At 42.4% G+C, this 21,334-nt stretch overlaps 1 protein-coding gene across 3 annotated transcripts in view; it reads right to left on the reverse strand.

Moving 5' to 3' along the window:
* Positions 1-301: 301 nt before the first annotated feature.
* Positions 302-21,334, reverse strand: part of dennd5a (DENN/MADD domain containing 5A) — a 29,341-nt gene continuing 8,308 nt past the window's right edge. The window contains exons 2-24 of one of the 3 annotated variants that reach the window (XM_062385092.1): positions 20,627-20,698; positions 19,705-19,814; positions 18,438-19,122; positions 14,399-14,586; positions 13,635-13,946; positions 11,160-11,375; positions 10,825-11,059; positions 10,277-10,427; positions 10,029-10,122; positions 9,725-9,829; positions 9,260-9,391; positions 8,555-8,707; positions 8,350-8,437; positions 8,165-8,252; positions 5,886-6,014; positions 5,245-5,366; positions 4,992-5,137; positions 4,350-4,468; positions 4,081-4,262; positions 3,455-3,537; positions 2,607-2,730; positions 2,305-2,473; positions 302-1,758 (exon numbers count right to left, since the gene is read on the reverse strand). In XM_062385092.1, the coding sequence (XP_062241076.1) occupies positions 1,575-1,758; positions 2,305-2,473; positions 2,607-2,730; positions 3,455-3,537; positions 4,081-4,262; positions 4,350-4,468; positions 4,992-5,137; positions 5,245-5,366; positions 5,886-6,014; positions 8,165-8,252; positions 8,350-8,437; positions 8,555-8,707; positions 9,260-9,391; positions 9,725-9,829; positions 10,029-10,122; positions 10,277-10,427; positions 10,825-11,059; positions 11,160-11,375; positions 13,635-13,946; positions 14,399-14,586; positions 18,438-19,122; positions 19,705-19,814; positions 20,627-20,698 (3,887 nt within the window). In that variant the 3' untranslated portion in view covers positions 302-1,574. The remainder of the gene's footprint in view (positions 1,759-2,304; positions 2,474-2,606; positions 2,731-3,454; positions 3,538-4,080; positions 4,263-4,349; positions 4,469-4,991; positions 5,138-5,244; positions 5,367-5,885; positions 6,015-8,164; positions 8,253-8,349; positions 8,438-8,554; positions 8,708-9,259; positions 9,392-9,724; positions 9,830-10,028; positions 10,123-10,276; positions 10,428-10,824; positions 11,060-11,159; positions 11,376-13,634; positions 13,947-14,398; positions 14,587-18,437; positions 19,123-19,704; positions 19,815-20,626; positions 20,699-21,334) is intronic. The other 2 variants (XM_062385090.1, XM_062385091.1) reach the window with 2 other exon arrangements.

Consider the following 21,334-nt stretch of genomic DNA (forward strand, 5'->3'; position numbering starts at 1 on the left):
ATAAAAAGTGAAGAAAAGTGGAAAACCAGCTTAGTATGCATGTATTATATTTATGCATTATCTTTATCATTATTTAATTGTAAGAAAATCTCTATATCACTATTACTGAAGGGAATTTAACAGATTTTAGTATTTTTTCTCGAGTCTAAACATCAAAGGTTTTCTGTTTACTATCACTGAAGATTAATACAATTTTAAGAATCTGAGAAAATTGAACTTCTGAAATGATCTGAATATTTTCCACTGAGGATTCACATCCACCAGATAATGAGCTGTAATATAATAAAAACAAGTCTTTATAACGCATTACAGATGCTTTATTCTTAATATATTTTTACACTGTACACTGTTGCTCACTTAGTAAACACTACATTACACAGCTATGTCAATAAATGTACAACCGTATTGGAAAAACAAAAATATATATCTCCCAAGATGCTCATGTGTGGGTTGTACACGAGTACAACAGTCGTTCCAGACATTGTTGGCACAGAAAAGAAGTCCTTCACATATCAAATCTCTTTTTCTGCACAGTAAAGTTCGATGGATGTAACGGAGGCGGGCCCGGTTCTACCTCAACACACCAGAACATGGAGTTTGAGGGGGGTTGACTTTTCTCTTCTGGATATTGCATAGCAAGAAACCATGATATAACAAAATCTGAAGGGAAGCAGGAGATCAGCCTGCAGAGGCCGTCACGCTGTGTGCAGGGAAGAGGGCAGATGTAGTGTAAGGGCTGGGGCTGGGAAGGGGGGGGACTGGAGGTACTTATACAGAGGCTGTGACTGTGATCAACTTTGCACAGAAAGCTGGGCAAAGCATCGCTTGGGGGGATGTGTGTCTGGAACACAAACCAAAGACTTGGGCTATTTTCCTTTATCCAACTGAATATCAATGTCCATCACTGGAAACAGGCTTAAATCACAAAGTCTCAACATGCAAGAAGGAACATTTTCTCTGAAGGTAATTCATGTAAAAGATTTGCATACTCGTACATTTCTCAGGGAAAGGCTCAAATGTAATGGGCTTGTTTTTCTTATGTAGGTGAATCATGGTCCACTCTACAAACCTCCCGGTCACGCATACTTATAAAGCATACTTCTACATCATTTGCTTTAAGCTCTGCATTATGACAATGGAATCTGAGTTGACGACAGAGCAAGCAACTTGACTGGTTTAACAAAATAATACTGTTTTTCTCTGAAAATATATTAACAGTTTTGTTCCTCGCTTTCCCTTAAATATAGCCATTGTCAGCAGTTCACGATAACAATGAAAATATTTAGCTTTCAATGAAACGTTATAGCACAAGTCAATAATTTGAAAATCATGATTCATAATAGAAAACATATTTTTAACATCTAATGGCAACATCGTCGAGGATAAAAATAACAAGGTATCTTGAAAGGCTCATTGCACTTGATATATGGCAAATGTAACAGTAGCTTTAATATAAGCCAGAAAACGTCCTTTGTTCAAGTCAGGTTCTGCATATAAAAGGTTCTGTTATTCTTTTTCAGTGGTCCCCAGTGATCTTCCTCCTCCGGTGCATCTATTGGGATGGTTGGTTTGGTTTAGATACCAACGCCTTTGACGAGCGAAGCCTCCAGAGTGATGTTGAACTCCTGCAGCGTCTGCAGGACTCGGATCAGAGAGTTCACCAACGAGCGATCCTTAATCAGTGCCATGTCCTCGTACATCTGAGCAGTGATGGGACAGTCTGCGAGCAGAGCGATCCAGTGATGCAGCAGATGGTCCCTACGAGAAGCAGGAAGCAGACGCATGGAGTCAAACAAGCAACTTGAAAGAATGTATGGATCTGTCGGTTTTTTCCCACTTAGAAAAACCTAAAACCATGGCAGTGGAAAAAATTGTTTTAGAGACAACCCACAGTATAGTTTGGATAAAAATCGCTATTGATAAATTGCCATTTTCTCTCTGCAATGCTATTGTGAAAGCTGTGAAACAAAAAGACGAGATCATTATTCACTGAATACAAAGACATAAACCTTTCTACAGACAAACTAAAGGAAATCATTAAAACATTTGATACACGAAGAATCCTCTGAGGAAAGATCATTTTCACTTGACTCTTGTGGTCAGGCTGAGGGGTCGGACACAGCAGCCTCATTGTTTCAGTTGTTATTTTAGTACATTCTAGCAGGGAGATTTGTGGCATCACCACAAGATCAATAAAAATGTCACACAATCTACTTTGAACACTGGACTTCCTCAATGAATTTTGACAGTGTTCACTATATGTAAACATTCTGAGAATGGGGCGAGCGAGTGCGGCCTGCCTACCTTGCACCCAGACACACAAGCATCTGGAACTTCCCGTCCTTGCCGATGTTTCTGGATGTGTTGCTGATGGCGCGCATGAAGCGGCAGAAGTGGCGAACTCTGGTTTGCCAGTTTTCGTCTGGAGTCACCTCTCGCTGCTCCGCACCTTCAAAGTACACTTGTGCCTTTTCTGTTAAAATAGAATATAATTTTTAGGACTTCATTGTTGATGAGGGGGACAGGAAAGGGGGTTGCGAGACATGGAGTTAATGGTACGACTGGCTGGGAGACTTAATCAGGGAGAAATTATATTAAGTCTTTACCCAAGTAGTCCCAGATGAAGACATTCTTAAAGAGTCGGGGTGATTTGAAACCGTGTTGGAAAACCTGCTCCAGAGCCCAGACGAGGCCATACTCCCCACAGAGCAGGAGAGTCAGACTGCCTCTCTGTGACGCACAAAAAACAACAAGAAGAGAATTCATATCGTTAGAGAAAGTACAGATGCTGAAGAATATAACAGAGAACTTTTCAATAAAAGTTCTTAAGGTCTTAAGGTCAAACTATTTCATTTAAACACCAAACAAACTGCTACATATGCAGGAAGAAAAGGGTGAATGGGCACTGGAGATTGAAAGACATATGGTTGAGGCACGAGGGCGTATGAAATAACAGATATATTATTCATAATGTTCAACATTAAAACTATAAACATACAGAAACAACAGAATAAATGTTATTTTCAGCGGCCATTGTTCTGTCGAGAGGTAAAGCGAGAGTGAGGGGGGGGTTTCCCTGCAATAATCCCTTGTGCTGAAAATACACAGTGATTGATATTTGAAACCGGTTATTCCCAGGCAAGTGACAAGACACTAAAACACTTCAATAGGAATCTCCTCCTCCTGAATTCCAATTATTACTCCAACTGCTTTGATAAATAATAATGATCATGGATGGGGTCACTAGAACTGGAAACAAGCATCAAACTCTTTAATGTCCATGCCTAAATACCGGTAAGAAGTCTCCTTTAATATGTTTAACAATGTGAATGATACCAGGTAGGGCACAGCTAAAGAGGGGCTTGTGGACCACCAGAGCAGAAAGCTGCTGTTCTTAATACGTGATGAATAATAGAGGTACAGGCTGGGGCTTGTCTGGACTGTCGTCGCTCACCTCCTTCTCCGGCTTGTGGAAGTGCTTCACGATCCCATTGATGGCCTCTCCCACTCCCTCCTGGATCTGACCTGTGTTTAACTCTGGTTGAGAGGAAAGAAGCAAAGAAAAAGGCTGTAGGACAATACACGCAGACTCACAGAGAAATAAATACCATCTAGGTTTGATCTCCTTGGGAATTGTATTTTCACATCAGAATTTTTAGTAGTGAAGGTATCAAGAACAAAGCGTCAGGTCGCAAACCCATATTCACAAAGCTCTGTTCTGAACCCGATCTGCTACCAGTAACTATCTCCAAGTCAAATCCAGAACCGTTCAAATATGACCTGTATCGTGACCATGACTAACTAAACACGCTACGTACACAGTAACTTGCGTGGGGTCATGGTGACCCTCAACCGCCCGTCTTGGAAAATCATCATTGAATTATTACAGCACCAATTCTCCTGCCAATGTGTTTCCTCAGCGACAACGTTCCTACCATTCGGTTACCAACAACTCATTTTGGCACCGTTTACAAGCATCAAAGCTTAAAAAAAGACTCTACTTCAAATTTAGGTTAAAACAAGGAACATTTTTATTTCTGAGTGGGCACAGATGACGTATGCAGTGCAGCAGTGACTTACTTGGTTTGCTGTTCGGTGAGATGGTCACAAACCTCCTCATCATCCCCGGGGACTGCTGCATTGGGGGTGTGCGGCACATCCTCTCGTCGTTCTCTGAGCTGGGGGTCATCAGCTCTCCCACCAGGATCCTCTCCAGGCTGCCGTCATCCACGCCTTTCCCCAACCAACGGCCACACGGGAACCTGTGCGGCAAACACAGCCGGTTCAGCTCTTGAGAACCGCCTCGTCAAAATAACGTCAGGGGCCTTTTCCTCAGTAGGCGTGCTTACTTGTAGGTGTGCCCCGTGATTTCATTGCGGATCACGACGCATTCCACGAGCCACTTTGCGTAGAGTCCCGAGTTATCGTGGCCCATCTGGACTGTGGTGAGCTTGCCCAGGTTTTGGCACTGAGAGAGAGAGAGAGAGAGAGTGGGAAAGAAGCAGGTGGGTGTCAAATGCCAAAAGATGTAATTCAAAACATGAGACAACAACCATATATTGTTCAAGGTTAATTCCAGTCAGTTTGTTGATTGGTTGGTTGGATTTTGGTTTATAAATGTGGTTTCAAAGGGGAGGTAGGATTATTTATTCGCTGTACAATAATAAATATGGCTACAAACCTGTAACTGCAACCAATGTGTAGCTGAGACCATGTGGATTCGATGGGGGAGTTTATATGTATATATATATATCATATGTCTTGAAGGAGACATGTGAGTGCCAATCAAGTCCAGTTTCTAAGATTGATAAATGTGTGCCTCGAGTTGAGAAGGAGATGGGTTCTACGGGTTTCTTTTCACGCATGAAAGTTGTAACTCTTCAAGTGCTTGTGTAGAAACTTTGAAGTTAATACATTTTGTGCTAATTCACCCAAGGAGGTAAACAAGGACAAGGTGGAAACACAGCTGCCGATTTTCGATCAACACCAACCTCAAAAGTAATCTCTTGAGTATTTCTGGGGACCTGCAGGACTCCGGTCTCTGCCAGCTCACCGGACACGCACACCCAGGGGTTGGCGGTGAACATGGAGCCGCTCAGCTTCTTACTGGGAACCACCACCACATGGTATGGGATCACTGGGACACAGGGAGGAGAGAAATATCACATTAAATACAAAAACACATACAATAAGAGCCCAAACACTACACCCAGGTTGTTTTCTGGCCGTGTTGTCAGCACTCACTGATGGTTGTGAAGACGTTGGTGAAACAGAAGTAGTCCACGGCATTAAAGGACAGCAGGTGGTAAAGAAACTGCTCCTTCTCATCATCACAGCGGAGGAAGGCGTAGCGCTTGTACAGTTTTCTAAAAAAGAAGAAAAGGTTTGTTGAAAATAAATGTTAATGCTTCTGCCCACAACATTAAATGATCTGTTCCATTTTCAATATTTCAAATCTTTGAGGGCATATTTATTTTTTGGCAAATGAATAACAAAGTGTGTTTTCATTTGATGTAAAGTAGAACAATCGGCAACGGGAGGTCACAAAGGCAGACAGAAATCCTTCTGACCTAGTTCACCGCTCAGATATCAATTATGAAGAGGGGAGAGGTGTGAATTATTGATGCGATGGTGGACTGCTGTGTGATGCTTTGCAATTTCAAGGGAGTTAATGTATAATAAATGGGTCGATCACACGTCACCTTCATTTCATACGCGACAGACATTCCTCCACAAACACAAAAAGAAGGCGAGGATGAGATAAAGAAGGAAATGTGAACCTCAATATGTCCCAGTGAGACTCACTGTTGTATCTAACTACTACAGAGATATGTCCGTGTGAGTGACAGCGGAGTGGGGGTTCAGCAGTGTGGTGTTTCGCTCACTTTGTAAGTTCGTGGTCTGACAGCAGCTGCTTCAGGTGCCTGGAGAGCAGCTTCTTCTCCATCGAGAGGCGAACCCACGCTCTGGCCTTGCCCACATCCGTCTTGATCTCACTGAGTTTCTGAATGTGTCTGAAAAAAAGTAAACGACAGCTCGAGAGGTCAGCAGAGGTTTGGAGCTTGTACACAACCACAAAAGCTGTGTTCCTATTTTCGTTAGGTGAAAGAGTCTTCATAGTCAAAATACCAAAATATGCTTTGATTATCGTAGTCAATTCCGATTCTAGCATTTGACTTAACCCCACTCTCCATTTTTATAGTCATATTCATATTGTACTCTTTTATACTATATATACATGCCCATATACTTGTATCAGTCTATATATGCATATACAGTACATTTATATATTACTTCCCTGTCTCCTTATACATATGCACAAATCTCAATCATCCTCTGCCACTGCACTTTACAAGTGTGATTATATACCTTTAATATTCTGTAATGAAAGGTGCATTTTATGTACATATTTTCTGTAATATCATTTAGAACTTTTTTATGTTATTCTATTTCCTATTTTATTCAATTCTATACTTTCAAATGTTCTCATGTTCTAAGTCATTACCCCTGCCGTGGGATCAATAAAGTTTAGTAAAGTTGAAGTTCTTATTTAACAAATTTATAATATATTTAGTTTCCATAGTTGAAAGATGAAGATCAATACTTAAAACACCATATTTTATTTTAGGGAAAAACAGGGATAAACTTGTTTTTCCAAGACATCTTGAATCATACCTGTGTGTAAGAGTTAATGTAATCATATTAGTATTTAATGAAGCTTCATAATTTCACCGCGTCTGTCTATCTCCTGCTATATTCAGCCCGAGTCTCTGGTACATGGTTGTCTCTGTCAGCCTCTCAGACTCTGAGTGTGCACGTCGGTCCCATGCCATCGCTCCAAGCCACTATCATGCCTCCGATGTCCAGACACATTCCCTTCCACTCCACCTGTGTCATCGGCTCGTCTGCTAAGAGCTCTTCATGCCTCCTCCTCCTCCTTCACCTTCCAACCCCCTCTCTGTCTCCACCCTCTACACTCAAACCACGTAACCTAGTTTCCTCTGATTGTTATCTCCATGACAACAGAGGAAAACATCTACACTATTACCATAATCTCTTATGTAGAAAACTCTGTGTGACACAGATATGAGACCATAACATTTAATAAGCTAAAACCCCCAATTTTCCCCCTTACTACATATTTTCTGCCTGAATATAATTAATTATTAAACTCATTATCTGATGGAAGTGGTTGCTTCTGTTTACGATCATGGAGTCAGACGTGCACACGAGTGTGGAGGAGGGTCTGTCTGCCAGCGGAGCAGAGCTGTGTGTTTGTGCCCTACGTTGACCCCCTCCTCTTTTCTCAGTCAGTCTGGCGGGGGTCTGGTAATTAGGCTGGAAGTAACTCGCTGTTACACAGATTCGCTCTGAGCCGTCTTCACGCACCACAAGCCTCGATTTCTCTGCTCTGGTTGGGTATGGTGGATAACACGGCGACAGCAGAGGCAGGTGAGCCACAACAGCTCCCAGGGCCATGGAACGGAGTAGTTTTAGAGTTTTATAAACAAAGTACAACAGAGTAAAAAACATTTATGGGAAATTGGGGCACCAAATTGGCCTTGGGGTCTGGGGCAGTGGTTGTGTGATTGTGCAGTTCCTTGTTTATATCAGGCAGAGGATTTCTGTTTCTGTTCTCAGCTACGGTCAAATATATACAAAAAATAAGAAAGAGGGTCAGAGCTTTTTATATAACTGCATCACTGCTAAATTGAATAACTAACATGAGAGTTATAGTGTTGAGTTCAACTGTGGTCTCTACTATTGTATGGAATTACCTGCTTGTGTAATGAAGTTTGTCTTGAATATTTGCTACTAAAATAGAGTTGAAAGAACCATGTCAATTAGAGGCTGCATTACTTTTAAAACTTCTCAGGTGGGATTTAATTAATATTTAGCTGTAATTCATAAGATTTTAATATTTATATTAGTTATTCATCAACTAAATGTACATAAAACCAGTTATAAAGGGGAAAACAGGAGGGCAAGTTGTTTGACAGTTTACCACAGGAGGGCAGTCTTATTCTTACTTACCTCCGATAGTGACCCGCAGCACATACACTTAAAAACAGTTATTCACTTAAACTGAGAGACATCATCCATTCATTTTTTCTATTTGAAATGCACATTAGTTCATGTCGAAATGATCCTCAGTCATCCTCACCTCATGTCCTGGATCAGAGAGACTTTCAGAGGTGGCATGGCAGATCCACCACCATCAGATTTGCGTCTCTCCGTGTCATGAATGAAACCTGGTATGAGGAAAAAAGGGGAGTAAAGCATTTCCTATGTGTAATGCAATGAGAGTGAGTGATTCATTTGGTTCATAAAGTGAAGTGCTTTCTCTACCTGGAGGTCCCAAACCACCGGGAGTGGCATTGTTCTTCTCTTTGCCTTCCTGGTAGTGCAGGAGGTGGGACCACAGGGCGGATTTACCCTGAAAGAGAGAGAAAACATTTTGTAGCATCATCACTTGTTCTGAGGGAACTTTACGTCCACGAGCTGTGAGAACTGATCAGGTGCATGGCCACCGCAGTGATCTCTTTGTCCTGACCTGTTTGACCTGCAGCCCGTGGCTCCAGATTCTCTCCAGCAGGTCACAGAGGCTCGCGATCAGAGTGTTCTCCTCAACGCCGGTGATGCTGACCTCTCCGTGACCCAGCTCCACGGCCTCCCGACCCATCTTCTCCACCAGCATACGCTTGGTCTGCAGATTAATAAACATTCTTTTTGAGTTATTTTATTCCATGCTCTTTTTGCTAGCCTCCATCTAGTCACAATAAGATTTTTTTGCAGTAGGAAACATAAGTTACACAAATAAGACTAATGAAAATACAAAGCTTTAAAAGTAAGTGTTTACTAATAAACACAGGTAAACATATGAAACCTGTGCTGGTTTGGGTGTGTGTGTCTTGGTCGAAACAGTAAAGAAAGTGTGGACAGTGGTTAAAGAAGCTCCACACAGGACTTCAACAAAACCTGGTGTTTATTTAGCTTAAACAAAAAAGAAGAGCTCCCTGGAATGTTACTCTACTAACGTAAGGAAAACACAGGCTGATGACTTTGCTCTTACCATAATAAGGCACATTTTACAATTTCAGATAGTAGCAAGGCCCAAATCATATTGATTCTCTGTGAATGTTATACAGTGCTTTACACAATCTCACTGCTAAACTCTTAACAGATCAGAGCAGTGGTTCCCTGTAATCAATTAAAACAATGTGACACAGCATCAATCACATCGCAGAAATAGTCAAACCTTGTTCCTGCACTCCTTCAGCAACCCTTCTACGAACTTCCAGTTGGTCTGAGCGATGACGGAAGGCGACAGGTTGGACAGTTTGGGCTGTCGGATGGTCGTGCCCAGGTTTCTGGCTTCCTGGATGTACTTCTGATAGAAGACAGAGATCGCAGTCAGCAATCAGGTCACAGAGAAACATATGTGAACGAATAAACAGACTATTTCATTTCTTAATGTATAAACCAGATCTATGCTTTAATAATTATGCCAGACTTAAGTTTGCCGAACCAATACAATCAAAATCAATGAAGGGTGAAACTCATGAGAACGAAATAAAAGTATTACAATTTCGTTAATCAAAAAAGGGACATGGATAATCAGATTAAAGCTGAGATGCTGGTGGAGTGGTGGTGAAGGAAGCACAGGGAGGTAAAGGCCACATGGGTGAACAGCACATGTGGTCAGACGACTACCAACACATACCAAGTCCACTGTCACTGATTTTAGACAGGGCCTGAAGGACTGAGAGAGCCAGTAGTAGTCAAGAAACAGCAGGAGCTGCAGCTCCGGAAACATGCACTCTACATGCTGAGAGTTTGTGAGCGGGAGTGCAAAGAGACAAAAACAAAAAGAGACAGTGACCAAAGGTGTGATGGGGAGAGAGGATGGATTCAAGTTAAAGTAAACAGAGAACACGTCATGCAAAATGAACAAAGAAAACGAAGCACGGCCAATCAATGTGTTTAATTAAGAGCTGAGGCGAGAAAACACTGTGGGGCCCTCTCACCTCTCTCTGGTCATTGTCTAAATAAAGGTGCTCAGCGTGCTGCTTCTGTCGATCCCTCCGCCTCCACTGGGCTGGAGCACTCCTCTTGGTCCACCTGTGACACAAAACATGACTCGGATCAACCTTACCCACAATAATCTGAAAACAGCTGACAAAATCTAATTCGAGGAAAGGCCTTGAAGGTTTGTTAAGAATGAGAAATAAATGGCATTGCAGATTTTTATGTGATATTAGGGTGAAATAATCACTTGTTGCAAACGGGCCCCGTGGAGAGCACGGCAGACTGCAGCCGCGGGAAGAAGCCTTGCTCGTAGCGTCCCTGACCGATCTTCATGTCCAGCAGGTGGGGGTGGAGGGCAGTGTGATCGATCTTTGTCACTCTCAACTCGATGGCTTTCTCTGTGGATGAGAGAGAGACGAAGGTCGTCGGTGAGATTACAGAATGAAGAAACAGCTGGAACTACTCATCATGTAGGACTGGTAAGATAAACAAGTTTAAGGATGATTATCAGGGAGTCAAATTCTGTGGTTGTTCTACCTTTTAAATCTTCAATTAACTATCTCTAATTTCTTATTCAGTAACCTTTGTTTAGGCAGCAACCAATAATTCAACTTTAAAGAGGTAAATTTGTTACTGTCTCAAGTTAACAAACTATGGTGAAGCTGATCATGTTCACACTAAAACCTGCAGCTTTACTAGTGCAAACCAATCACGCAGTTTCCAGGTATTTCTCCAAAGTCAGAAAACTGAGGTATACTGATACATGTGAGGACAGTACTTTCCAGGTCTCCTTACCTGACTCTTCAATGTTTGTGCATTTCTGGTACATCGATGTGCGCAGCGTGGGCGTGCGGACGTTCAGCATGCGGACCTTGTCCACGCGGGAGTCAAACACCCTCAGCGTGTGCTCCTTGTCCTCGTCATCATGGCAGAGGATCTTACTGTCGATGAAGGAGGCAAACATCTGCGTCTCCAAGAAACGTGACAGGAAGGGCAGGTAGGGCTCCGGCTGGTCGGACAGGAAGGAGGCCTGTGCGTGGAAAAGTTGGAAATGAATGTGAGTGAATGGTAGAAAAAAAAAATCGAATAACATCAAGTGTGATAATATCAAGCTTTCTCTTCCACTGTACCTTGTCAAAGTTCTGCATCTGGTCTCGGTTGGTGAACCAAGACTCTTTGTCCTGGTTGGGCTGGATGACAAACACCTCGTAGTCGGCGAACATCTGGGTGAATCGGTTGGCGAAGACCTCTCGCAAGTGGACGTTGAACTGGTGCATCTTTAGCTCCTCCTCGTCACACTGAACCCGCAAGTCCTTATTGCTGCTGGCGTCCTCTTTCACCTCCAGCTGATGTGCACACGCAGAGGAAAGACAGAGGTTAGATAAAAGGGGGGAAAGCATGTGAGCAGGAAGTGAGATGTAGAAAAGAAGCAGGACACTGTTTGGTTGTCATGTTGTCGTAAGGCTCATTTATTCTGCCTTAACGTACGAAAAGAGATGCGTCTGTTAAACATTATGTAACCATCACTGCCTCCGTACTTCCATGAGTCCTTTATGTTGGCATAGTTGTCAAAAAAATCACTAGAGGGCAGTACAGAATCCAGTGTTTGACAACAAACATGGCGACGAATGTGAAGGACGTGATTTGGATCCTCTTGAGAAAGAGGCAAAAGCAGCCACTGCTGAATTTTCTTTTTCTTGTCTCACGGACGTCTCGCTTGAACTTCTGGCTACACTGCCCCCCCACACACACACACACGATTTTGGTACATCTCCATTTTGTCTGTTTCGTCAGTATCCATAAGCTTTCAGAAGACAGGCCCAACTAAAGGCTCTGTCCCCTTCCGCATGGGCATCTAACATATAAAATGATCCTTTAACGGTCTGTTATCGCAGGCTGCAGATGAAGCTCTTTTTTTAGCATTTCAGTTCATCAGCTGGACAAAGTCAGCCGATGTACGTGTGTACACATAAATGAAAAATACTTCACAACCCAATGACACAGAGCAAGAGTCTATTAAATCCACGACTTGTTCCCTTAAAGCTAATTTTGCAGTGAGATTAAGATTAAGATACATTCATTTATTTGTCTCAAAAACATGCACAGAAATGCACAGGCACACTTATGCAAGTAGGGAAATTTAACCTCTGCTTTTAACCCATCTGGTGCAGGACACACAGAGCAGTGAGCAGCCAATGTACGGCGCACGGGGAGCAGATGTTGGGGGAGTAAGGTGCCTTGCTCAGGGGCACTAGACAGGGTAGGGAGAATCCTCTTATATTTTTGGACAGATCAATCCAGGTTCGTCTTTGTGTCGTTTCTCCGTGGAGTCGAACCAGAGACAAACCAGAGACCTTTTATGCCCATAGTCCAAGTTTCTGCCACGAGACCGCCTCTCCCTTGAGTTGAGATAATATTAATTAAAAGTAAGGACTGACCTCAAATCTGGGAAAACTACACAGACAATTAGCTTATCTGTTCATGACTATGTTCTAATTGCTGCTGGCACGAGTGCACAGGCATATTAGACTGCAACCACACAGACTTCCTGTCATTATCAGCCAATTCAATCATCTATCATCGTCTTCAGAGCGATTAATTCATCATACTGCTGAATACTGTGTGTAAGATACTCTAATGGAAATGAGATTGCACAGCTCTCAGTATTTATAAAGTGTTTCTGTCGTCAAGGCTGTGAGATATCAACAGGCAGCATTTCGAAGGGAACTGGAGCTGATGCTTTGAAATGATGACGTTTCTTTGATGCATAATAAAACACTGTCAATGCTCAACACATACACATAAAACCTGGCACACTGTACAGCAAATACCCCCAACAGTCTCTTTAAAACCAAAAGATGCACCACATCCACACACTCAGTGATCAGTCCCCTTAATGTGATAGATTTTTTCATCAACATCTATGAATTAATCCTTGGGGAAAAGAACATCTAATGATCTGCACCAAAATATGTCAGACATTAAAATACTGAATCAAAACAACTCTACACATTACTTGTCAATTTCAAAGCACTTAAAAAAACATTAAATATAAAAACAACTATCATTTTCTGTCTTTACAGACAAAACACTTCCTGTCCATTGTGAGAGAAGGGCGCCCCCTTTTGTTTACTGTGCTTTACTGCACCAGTGATAGTACGGTAGTTGGGCGGCAATGCAATAAAACTTTGCGTTCTTTTTAGTTCACACAGTATTAAGATTAATCAGCGAGATTCATTTTCAAATCTTTGGCCCTCTACATCCTTAAGGACTGTCAAAACCTAATTCCACATATATATCAATTCATTTGAGAAGAGATTGTATTTACAGCGGAATATTAACATGCCAACAAAAAGACAATCATTTTTAATAAAAAACATTTCACCGCCTTGATCTAGCCTCAAAGATTCAAAAATAAGGAACTCTGTCTTGGTGAAATAGAGAAGCTTTTACATTACATAACATATTACATCACTGTCATATGGGACTTTTATTGTCTTTGTTCACAATTTTTGTTTGCAGTTAAGCCTGAAGGCAACATTTGGACCAATACATAACACATGATTGTTAGTGCAGCCGATTTTTTTATTTGTAAGGTTTCTCACCTTCTCCAGGCTGAGACCCGTCCTCTTGACCAGGGCCTGCAGTCTGGCGATAGTTTCGTTCTCTCTCAGCAGGTACGAGTTCAGGGGCGAGGCCAGGTTGCCGTTGCGCTTGTCTGAGACCATGTCAACCGATCTGAGGCCCCGGTATTTCACCTGGCTGTCACTGGATTGAATGTTTCCCTCTGGAGATACGCCAAAGGACATGAGCTTCTCTGAGATCTCCTGGATGAACTCCAGCTTGTTGGGAAACTGGGGCAACTCCTCGGGAAGTTCGATGAAGTGATTATCGATGTCCACGAAACACAAGTTAGCCTGGAAGAAGACAAGGTAGAGAAAAAAACAAAACAGGTAAAACAGTGGTATCATCACTGTAACTAGTCCTTCAAGTCCTATAAACAGTAAAACTAATTCAACAAATCCTATTTTAAATCAATTTATGATTTACTGGACATGTCTGGCAACTACTTCTACTTATTATACATCTGCAACGGCGAACTAAGGAGCATTTTCCTAATGAGCCAACTAATGACTGATGAAGCAAACTTGCGGCTCGGCTGGACAGTAACTGACCTTCATATACACCGGACATGCTGTAACTAAGTAGATGTTACAAGGAGGTTTTAAAATGAAGCTAATAATGCCGAAGCATGGAAATCCTATAACAGCGAATTAAGCAGCAAACTACAGCCATTCAAAATTCAGCAAAGGAACAAACTAAGAGCTGTGTTAAAACGTAGTGTAAGAAGACACCATGGTGCGTGTACCTCCTGTGGCAGCTCTAGCTTGGTGCGGTCGTCCTGCCCGTTGGAGTGGAGGCCCATGAGGTACGGCACAGGCGCGTCCAGGAAGTGGAGGAGGGAGGCGGGCAGAATGGGAACGTACACATGCTGCCACTGGAAGGGGAACATTAAGGCTGTGATGCTCTCTGCCACCGTCATCAGCCTCTGGTAATCTGTTTCAGACAAAAAGAGAAAGAAAACGGACAAGGGATGATCAAGAAAAGGTCGTAACCATGTGAAATGTATGTCAGAGGAGGATATAGTGTGGTACCGTGCAAATTTGAGGATGCATCTCCTGACTTGATTATTGTCGTGGGTCTGAGTGATTGCTTTTTTTACCCTAATTAGTGGTTTCAAAGGCACTAAATTCTAGGTCAACTGAGTGATAAGAGATATTTTCGACGCTTATTGGACAAAACTAGGGCACTTTTAGTTGAAATTTCAAGGATATAAGCCACACTGAAGCCTGGAGGGTAAAACCCGGCTGCTGTATTACTCGAGACTGCCAGTCTTCATAACATCTGAACATAAAAGTATAAAAGTGCATTTTTAGGACAAATTCAAACATAATAGGGTTGCACAACTCATTTCCCATGTGTCATTCCCCCAAGAAAATTTCCAGGCTAAAATGTATTTTTCGGATAAAGTTTTACTCCTCCAGTAATGGCACTCTCTCCAGTCTTTATGTATTTGGACGGTTGGAGCTAACTGCACTGTGAAATCTCTCACAAACACATGGGAGAACAATCAAACTCCAGGAAGCAAGCCTCCAGATTCAATTCATGAACCTTTTTGCTGTGCTAAGTATACAGCACCACACCACTGTCCTACCCCGCATTTAGATGGTAGTTTGAGGACACTGTACTGGTTTTACACATCCACATTTTCTAAATTGTTGTGTGTCGGCCAACAGTTTAGTCTCTGTGAGAGCCAACTCTTTCATGGGAGGAGGAGGTCCTGTGGTGGCCTGCGTCCTTTGGAGGTTCCAGACTCAGCTGTGTGAACACAGCAACAGTCAGCTGGTCTTGTGGTGAACATTAACTTCCTTTTCCATGACTCCTTCACTTACAAATATGTGTCCAGTCCTCCTCATCTGCATTCCTGCTCTATCCTGTTCACACCTAGTGTATGTTCAGCAGAAGCAGCAGCTCACCCTCTCCTGTTATGGTGCCAAAGTAAATACCATTCCTTCATTTGGTCATGTGCTGGCCCATGAGAAGAGACTCTCACCCAAACCGGCCAGGGCCCCCTCTCAGCAGGCTTCCTCTCCCAGGATGGGGACAAGAATACTAACATCACCCGTCTGCTCTTAAACTGGGTCACCAAAACAATAAACCACTTTATCTCAGATCTGCTGCTTTATTTCCACAGGCACTTGCCATGGCCATTTTAGAAATGTCCTCACTGCAAACCAGGCTGCTGCCTGAACTTAAAGTGATGCAGGTGCGGTTCAGTTTACAAGTCAAGTGCAACTGTATGCAGAACAGCAGGTTAAAAATACACTGAAAACACAGAAGTGAAACTGCGATCGATCTTAGATCTCAGCACTATTCTGATCAAGCAACGTGTTGGACAAAATCCTGCGCTTGCTTCAGCAGCTTCAGTCTCAATAAAGGCGACGACACGTCCTGATTTTGACTATTTATAATTTTCCTTTGGTAAGAAGCAAAAGGCAAAATAAAAGCACACAAATGGACATTGATAATCTGTGGTTAAGAGGCTAGTGGAGAAAGACTATAGAGCAGGTTTGGGAGTCATGGAGGTGCATCAGAAAGCTGAAAAACAGAGAAAGGCAATGCTATTTCCTAATTTACAGAAAGGGAATAAGTAAGATAAAGTGTTTATTTTATAGATTGCGATTGAAGAGCTTGATTCTGTATCTTCAGGCCAGAGAAAAACATACTTTGCTGAGGCCCAGCCTCGATTTTGTGCTTTTAAATTTAGTTACGGTTGAAGTCTAAATCTCTGCGGTTGAAATGTTTTTCTTTTTTGCAACATCCTCAAATCAGATCACACTGCAATCGCCCTATCCTCTGATCAATCCTGTGACAAATTCGCAAGACAGAAAAGGTCCACGAAATAATAAAACAACACATAACAGCTAAATTATAGGATGTCCCATTTGTTGACACATGAGTGACACATGACAGGCTTCCTGTTTGCGAGGGAAGAAAGTAGCAACAGAAAAGCATTTCAGAATATTATTTATGGCTTCACGGAGGAGGTGTAGGCCAAGGTCTTTTTCTACTTCTTCTTGTGAAATCAGTTTTGAATTACTTTGCTATTTAAAGCACATAACACTCAGTTGCCTCCTTATTCGCAGAGCATCCCTCTCCTCAGAGTGTTTAAGTGTCCTTTCATTAACAACCCCTCATTTCTTCTCAGTGGAGGATTGCCAGGGCTCAACTCCACACAACATCCTTCACACGTTCTGCAGCGATGAGCCGCTTGGGGGGGAGGGCATGATGTCACTTCCAACCAATAATGATCACCCAGCATCCCAGCTATCCTCCCTGTCTCTGGGATGCCTAGCAACACCATGGCTTTCCCCCTAAAGAGCTGCTCCCCCTTGTCCCCTGGCGATTTGTAAACCATTTGCCTTGTATCGCCGCTGTAAGGGATCCAAACACACACACTAACACACACACACACACACACAGCAAAGAATCATGTGACTTCATTTGAATATTTACTGCTGATGAAGTACTAACAAATATCAAAACATTTTTAAATCAAAAGCTTTCAATAAATTAAGCGATGATTATCAGACTTACTGTGTGTTTGGTTAAAAGGAACAATCACACTCAAGACGAATCAGATCTGAAAAGAACTTCCTGCTCACAGAAAAACCTCTTACATGTGAGTTCTGTAATGGCTGAGAGGACTAACATTTACTCAAGCTCACCCTCACACAACTTCACGCTAATAGAGACATACAACAGGTTATGTAATCTCCTAGATAGTAGTTCTGCCAAGCATATAAAACATTTGTCGTAGCCTCAGGTTATTGTTGTTGTTTTTGTTCCTATACAAACACCATCCGGATGTTTTAAAGCTGAACATTTCTGAAGTTGGCAACAGAGCACCTTTATGGAGAGACAGTCTGGTGAAACAGACCATTAACATGATGATTTGGTTTAACAGCTTCAGAAATCCCAGCCCCTTGACATTTTATTATTCTTATGCTCTTGTATCTGACTGTTTTGTGTGCTACTGGATGCCTTAATTTCTCTTAAGATCAATACAGTATCTCTCTATCATCTACTTTTCTGACATTAAGAATCTGGGGATTGAACGTCAAAACGAAAATCTAGCTTAGATTTTAGCTATAGTTTTTTTCTTTCTTGACACAACTATTTCTTGCACGTGTAAAAGACTCTGCAAGCTTTGACTCTGCACATTAACAACTGTAAACACTAGATTTTACCGATTTCTGAAATGGTTGAAAAAACATCATAGGCCATAGTTGTAACTGAGCAGACCTTTGGACTTATGAAAACCTATCAAAGACAATCCCAATGTTTTCCGCTGTGTTTCTACAAAGTCAAAAAATAGTAATAGATTTAATCATGATATTTATGGCATAATAAAACTAAATATCTTAACTGTAACTGCTTTTTTGTGTAAATACTAACCTATGCCTTTCTTCCATCCATCTAAAATGTAAAACCGGAGAGGAAGCCTTAAGCTTCATCTGGTAGTAATGAACATGTCCCCTGACAATATCTACTCTAAAATCATGACACTGATACGTCTCTTAACAGAGTCTCCACTACCGGGATCACATGACCTCATAATGCTCAATAAACAGCTGTTATGCAAATGATTTTCCTCCTCTCCTTCCTCTCTACCATCCATTTAGATACTAGGTTTTATGAAGTGTGTCTCTACTATTAGTAAAATCTTTCTCTTTTGTTTTCTCAAATGGTTGTAATGTGAGACAGATGCCTGGATATTTGTAATCAATGCGTCCTGATGCGACTAGATGTTAAAGGTTATGTGAAAACATCGACCAGCTACTTACGCTGTGAGTAAAGCAGAATCTGCATCTCGAGCAGGGCACAGGTGAACAGCTGAAGAACGTTCTCCACCCCCAGCAGAGTAAACATCTCACACATGGGAAAGTCAAAGAGAGGCAGCTCAGATGTGCTCGGCCTCTGACACACCACAGGCCCGTAGACGCCTGAGAACTTGAGGGATCGCCCGGAGGGAGGCATCGGCACTTCGTAGAGGATGTTGTAGATGTAGCTCTCCAGCGGGAGGGGTGGGGGCTGAGGAGAGGACACAGCCTGGTGAAGCTGCTGCAGCACCTTCCTGCTGGCCTGTGGGAAGGCCATGGGTGCTATCAGGCAGATGCACTTTGACACGTACAGCGTGTCACGGCTGATGTCATATGAGTTGAAGCGCTGCAGGCGGGAGATGGCGGGTGCAGCGTGGAGCAGGTGACGATGGTGGGTCGGTTGGTGCCGCTGCTCCTCGAGTCCCTGTGGTGAGGTGGGAGTGTGCAGGATGTCGTACTGCTCTGCATTGTGCATGTGGTAAAGAGTCTGCATGGCACTGCAGATCTGCTTACTGGTCACCTCCTCGAAGAAGGTGAGGGCGAAGCCGTAGGTCCGCGAGCCGTCCTCTCTGGTGATGATGAAGGAGTGGAACTGAGGCTCCCGGGAATCGACCTGCGTCCTGAACGCCAGACCCTTTGGCATGCAGAGCTGTGAGACGACAGACAGAGTGCAGAGTGAGAGGGATAAAAGACCACATCAGAACACAAATCACTGTTGAAAAGAGAAGATTTCTTACAGACTACATCAGTAAATTATGTCTGTCCTATTGAAGATGCCAGTTTCTTAGAGTTTGATGACAACCATCTTCCTGTCTGCACAGTAAGTACAGAGATGGAGTTAAATGGTGATTAGCCTAGCTTATCATTAAGACTGCAGACAGGGGGGAAACAGCGGGCCCTGCCAAAAGTTCAAAGTTATACTTACCAGCATTACCTACTAAAAAGCATTTTGTTTGTTTATTGACAGTTTGAGATGTTAGAGAATGCTACTATTGCTATTGCTGTTATTACTAATGCTGCTACTTCTGTATAAGTTGTCTGGAATTTCTACAAAGTTCAAAAAGGATTTATAAATACTACATAATTTTAAGGCCAAAATGTTTCTTATTTTCTATGTTGGTATTATATATAAGCAGTGGAACACATTTCAATGTCTTCAATTTATAGATTCAGCCATGCTAACATTCTTTAAGAATGAGGTTGGTGTGTTAAAACTGTAAAAAGATCGTACCATGCCAACCGCATCCTGGTCGAATGGATTCCACTCGACATTTTCTGGAAAATGGGCTAGAACTTTGGATTTGAAGGTTCTCCGCAACGGACTCTGCTCAAAATTCTCACCTGAAAGTCAAACAAAGAGAAAGACAGAGGGGGAGAGAGGGATAGAGAGCAAAAGCACAAATAAGACAAGCACCAAGCTCACATGTCCAGGTGTAAAAATAAAAACATTTTGATCAGAAGCAGGTGCCAGGCACAATTCCAGGAAGAAGAGCGAGTCAGCATATTTGTCGTGGGAGGGAAATTGTATTGCAACATTTAAAGCTGTCATCTGCATCCTGTTCTAGAGAGAGATCGAGTAAATATGATGATGCAAATGGCATCTGTGCAAACAGATCATCAGAGAAAGTGAATCAACCAAACTTTATAGCTCTTAATGCTTCCTGACAGCTTTAATGGCAATACAAAACAGCACAGAAAATAATCAATCATAAAAAAGACAAACTGAGTTGATTTGAGCCCAGAGTAAAGCAGGAGTGATGCACACACCAAGGCAGCACTGAAAAGTCATTCAGAGTGGAGGGGGAGAGTAAACATTGCCCAAGCAATGCCAGCACAGGCAGTGCTGGATTTGTGTGTGTGAGAGAGAAACAGAAGCAGTGATTGTCAAACATCAGCTCGTTCAGCTACTGCTGGAGGAAGTGAGAGATGGAGGGAGGGAGGGAGGGAGGGAGGGGAAACCAGGAGGAGAGAAATCAGAGTGCGCAAAACAGAGAGGGCAAGTCCCCACAACCTTTGCAGAAAGTAACTGTGGAAACTCAAAACTTGAAGGAACAAAAGAGGGAGAAAACACAAATTGTGCCAGGTTAAAGGCTGAAGGGTTAAAGCTGAGTTCAGGCTAAGAGGGGTAGGAGTGTGTGTGGTGGGAGGGTTACCTTCTTCTGCATTTGCCAATTTTCCTCTGGCCCCATCTCTGAATTTAGTAGCCTCTATATACTGGCATAAAGCTACACAACAAATAAAACAAAAATATAATTAAAAGCCTGGTTCTGAACTGGTAGAGCATCACTTCTCAGTTTGTGTAGACACATCCTGACAGCTGTGTCCTCAGAACAAGCTGCCCGCAGATGTGGCTTCTCTGTCAGGTGGGTGTGCAAATTCAAGCCAGCAGGTTGCATTATGATAAAAGATTAACTTGTTTTGTGTCTGGTTTCTTCTCCTTCTTCTTCTGGAGATCACGTATATCCCTATCATAGACTGTATATAAAGATGGACGACATGTCGCGTCCCAAAGGTGAAGCCAAAGCATCTTGATCGCACAATACTCTAGTTTTTCACTTCTGGTTAGATGCTAAACTGCATTTCGTTGTATAAGTACTTGTACTGTGCAATGACAATAAAGTTGTATCTAATCTAATCTAATCCAGCACAAGATGGCAATGTGCATATCCAAGATATTTTGGCTTAATTTTGGGCTAGTCTGAGGAACTGTCATCCATCTTCATACGCAGTCTGTGATCCATATTGTTCTGATATGGATTATCTTCGAGGCTTTGAGCTTATTGCTAATGTTAGCATGCTAATAATGCCCTCACCGACGATAATAAAATCCTAACAATTAACATCTTTAACATAGCCTTAGA

Source organism: Platichthys flesus, chromosome 1 (assembly GCF_949316205.1).
Source record: "Platichthys flesus chromosome 1, fPlaFle2.1, whole genome shotgun sequence".
Classification (NCBI taxonomy): Eukaryota; Metazoa; Chordata; class Actinopteri; order Pleuronectiformes; family Pleuronectidae; genus Platichthys; species Platichthys flesus.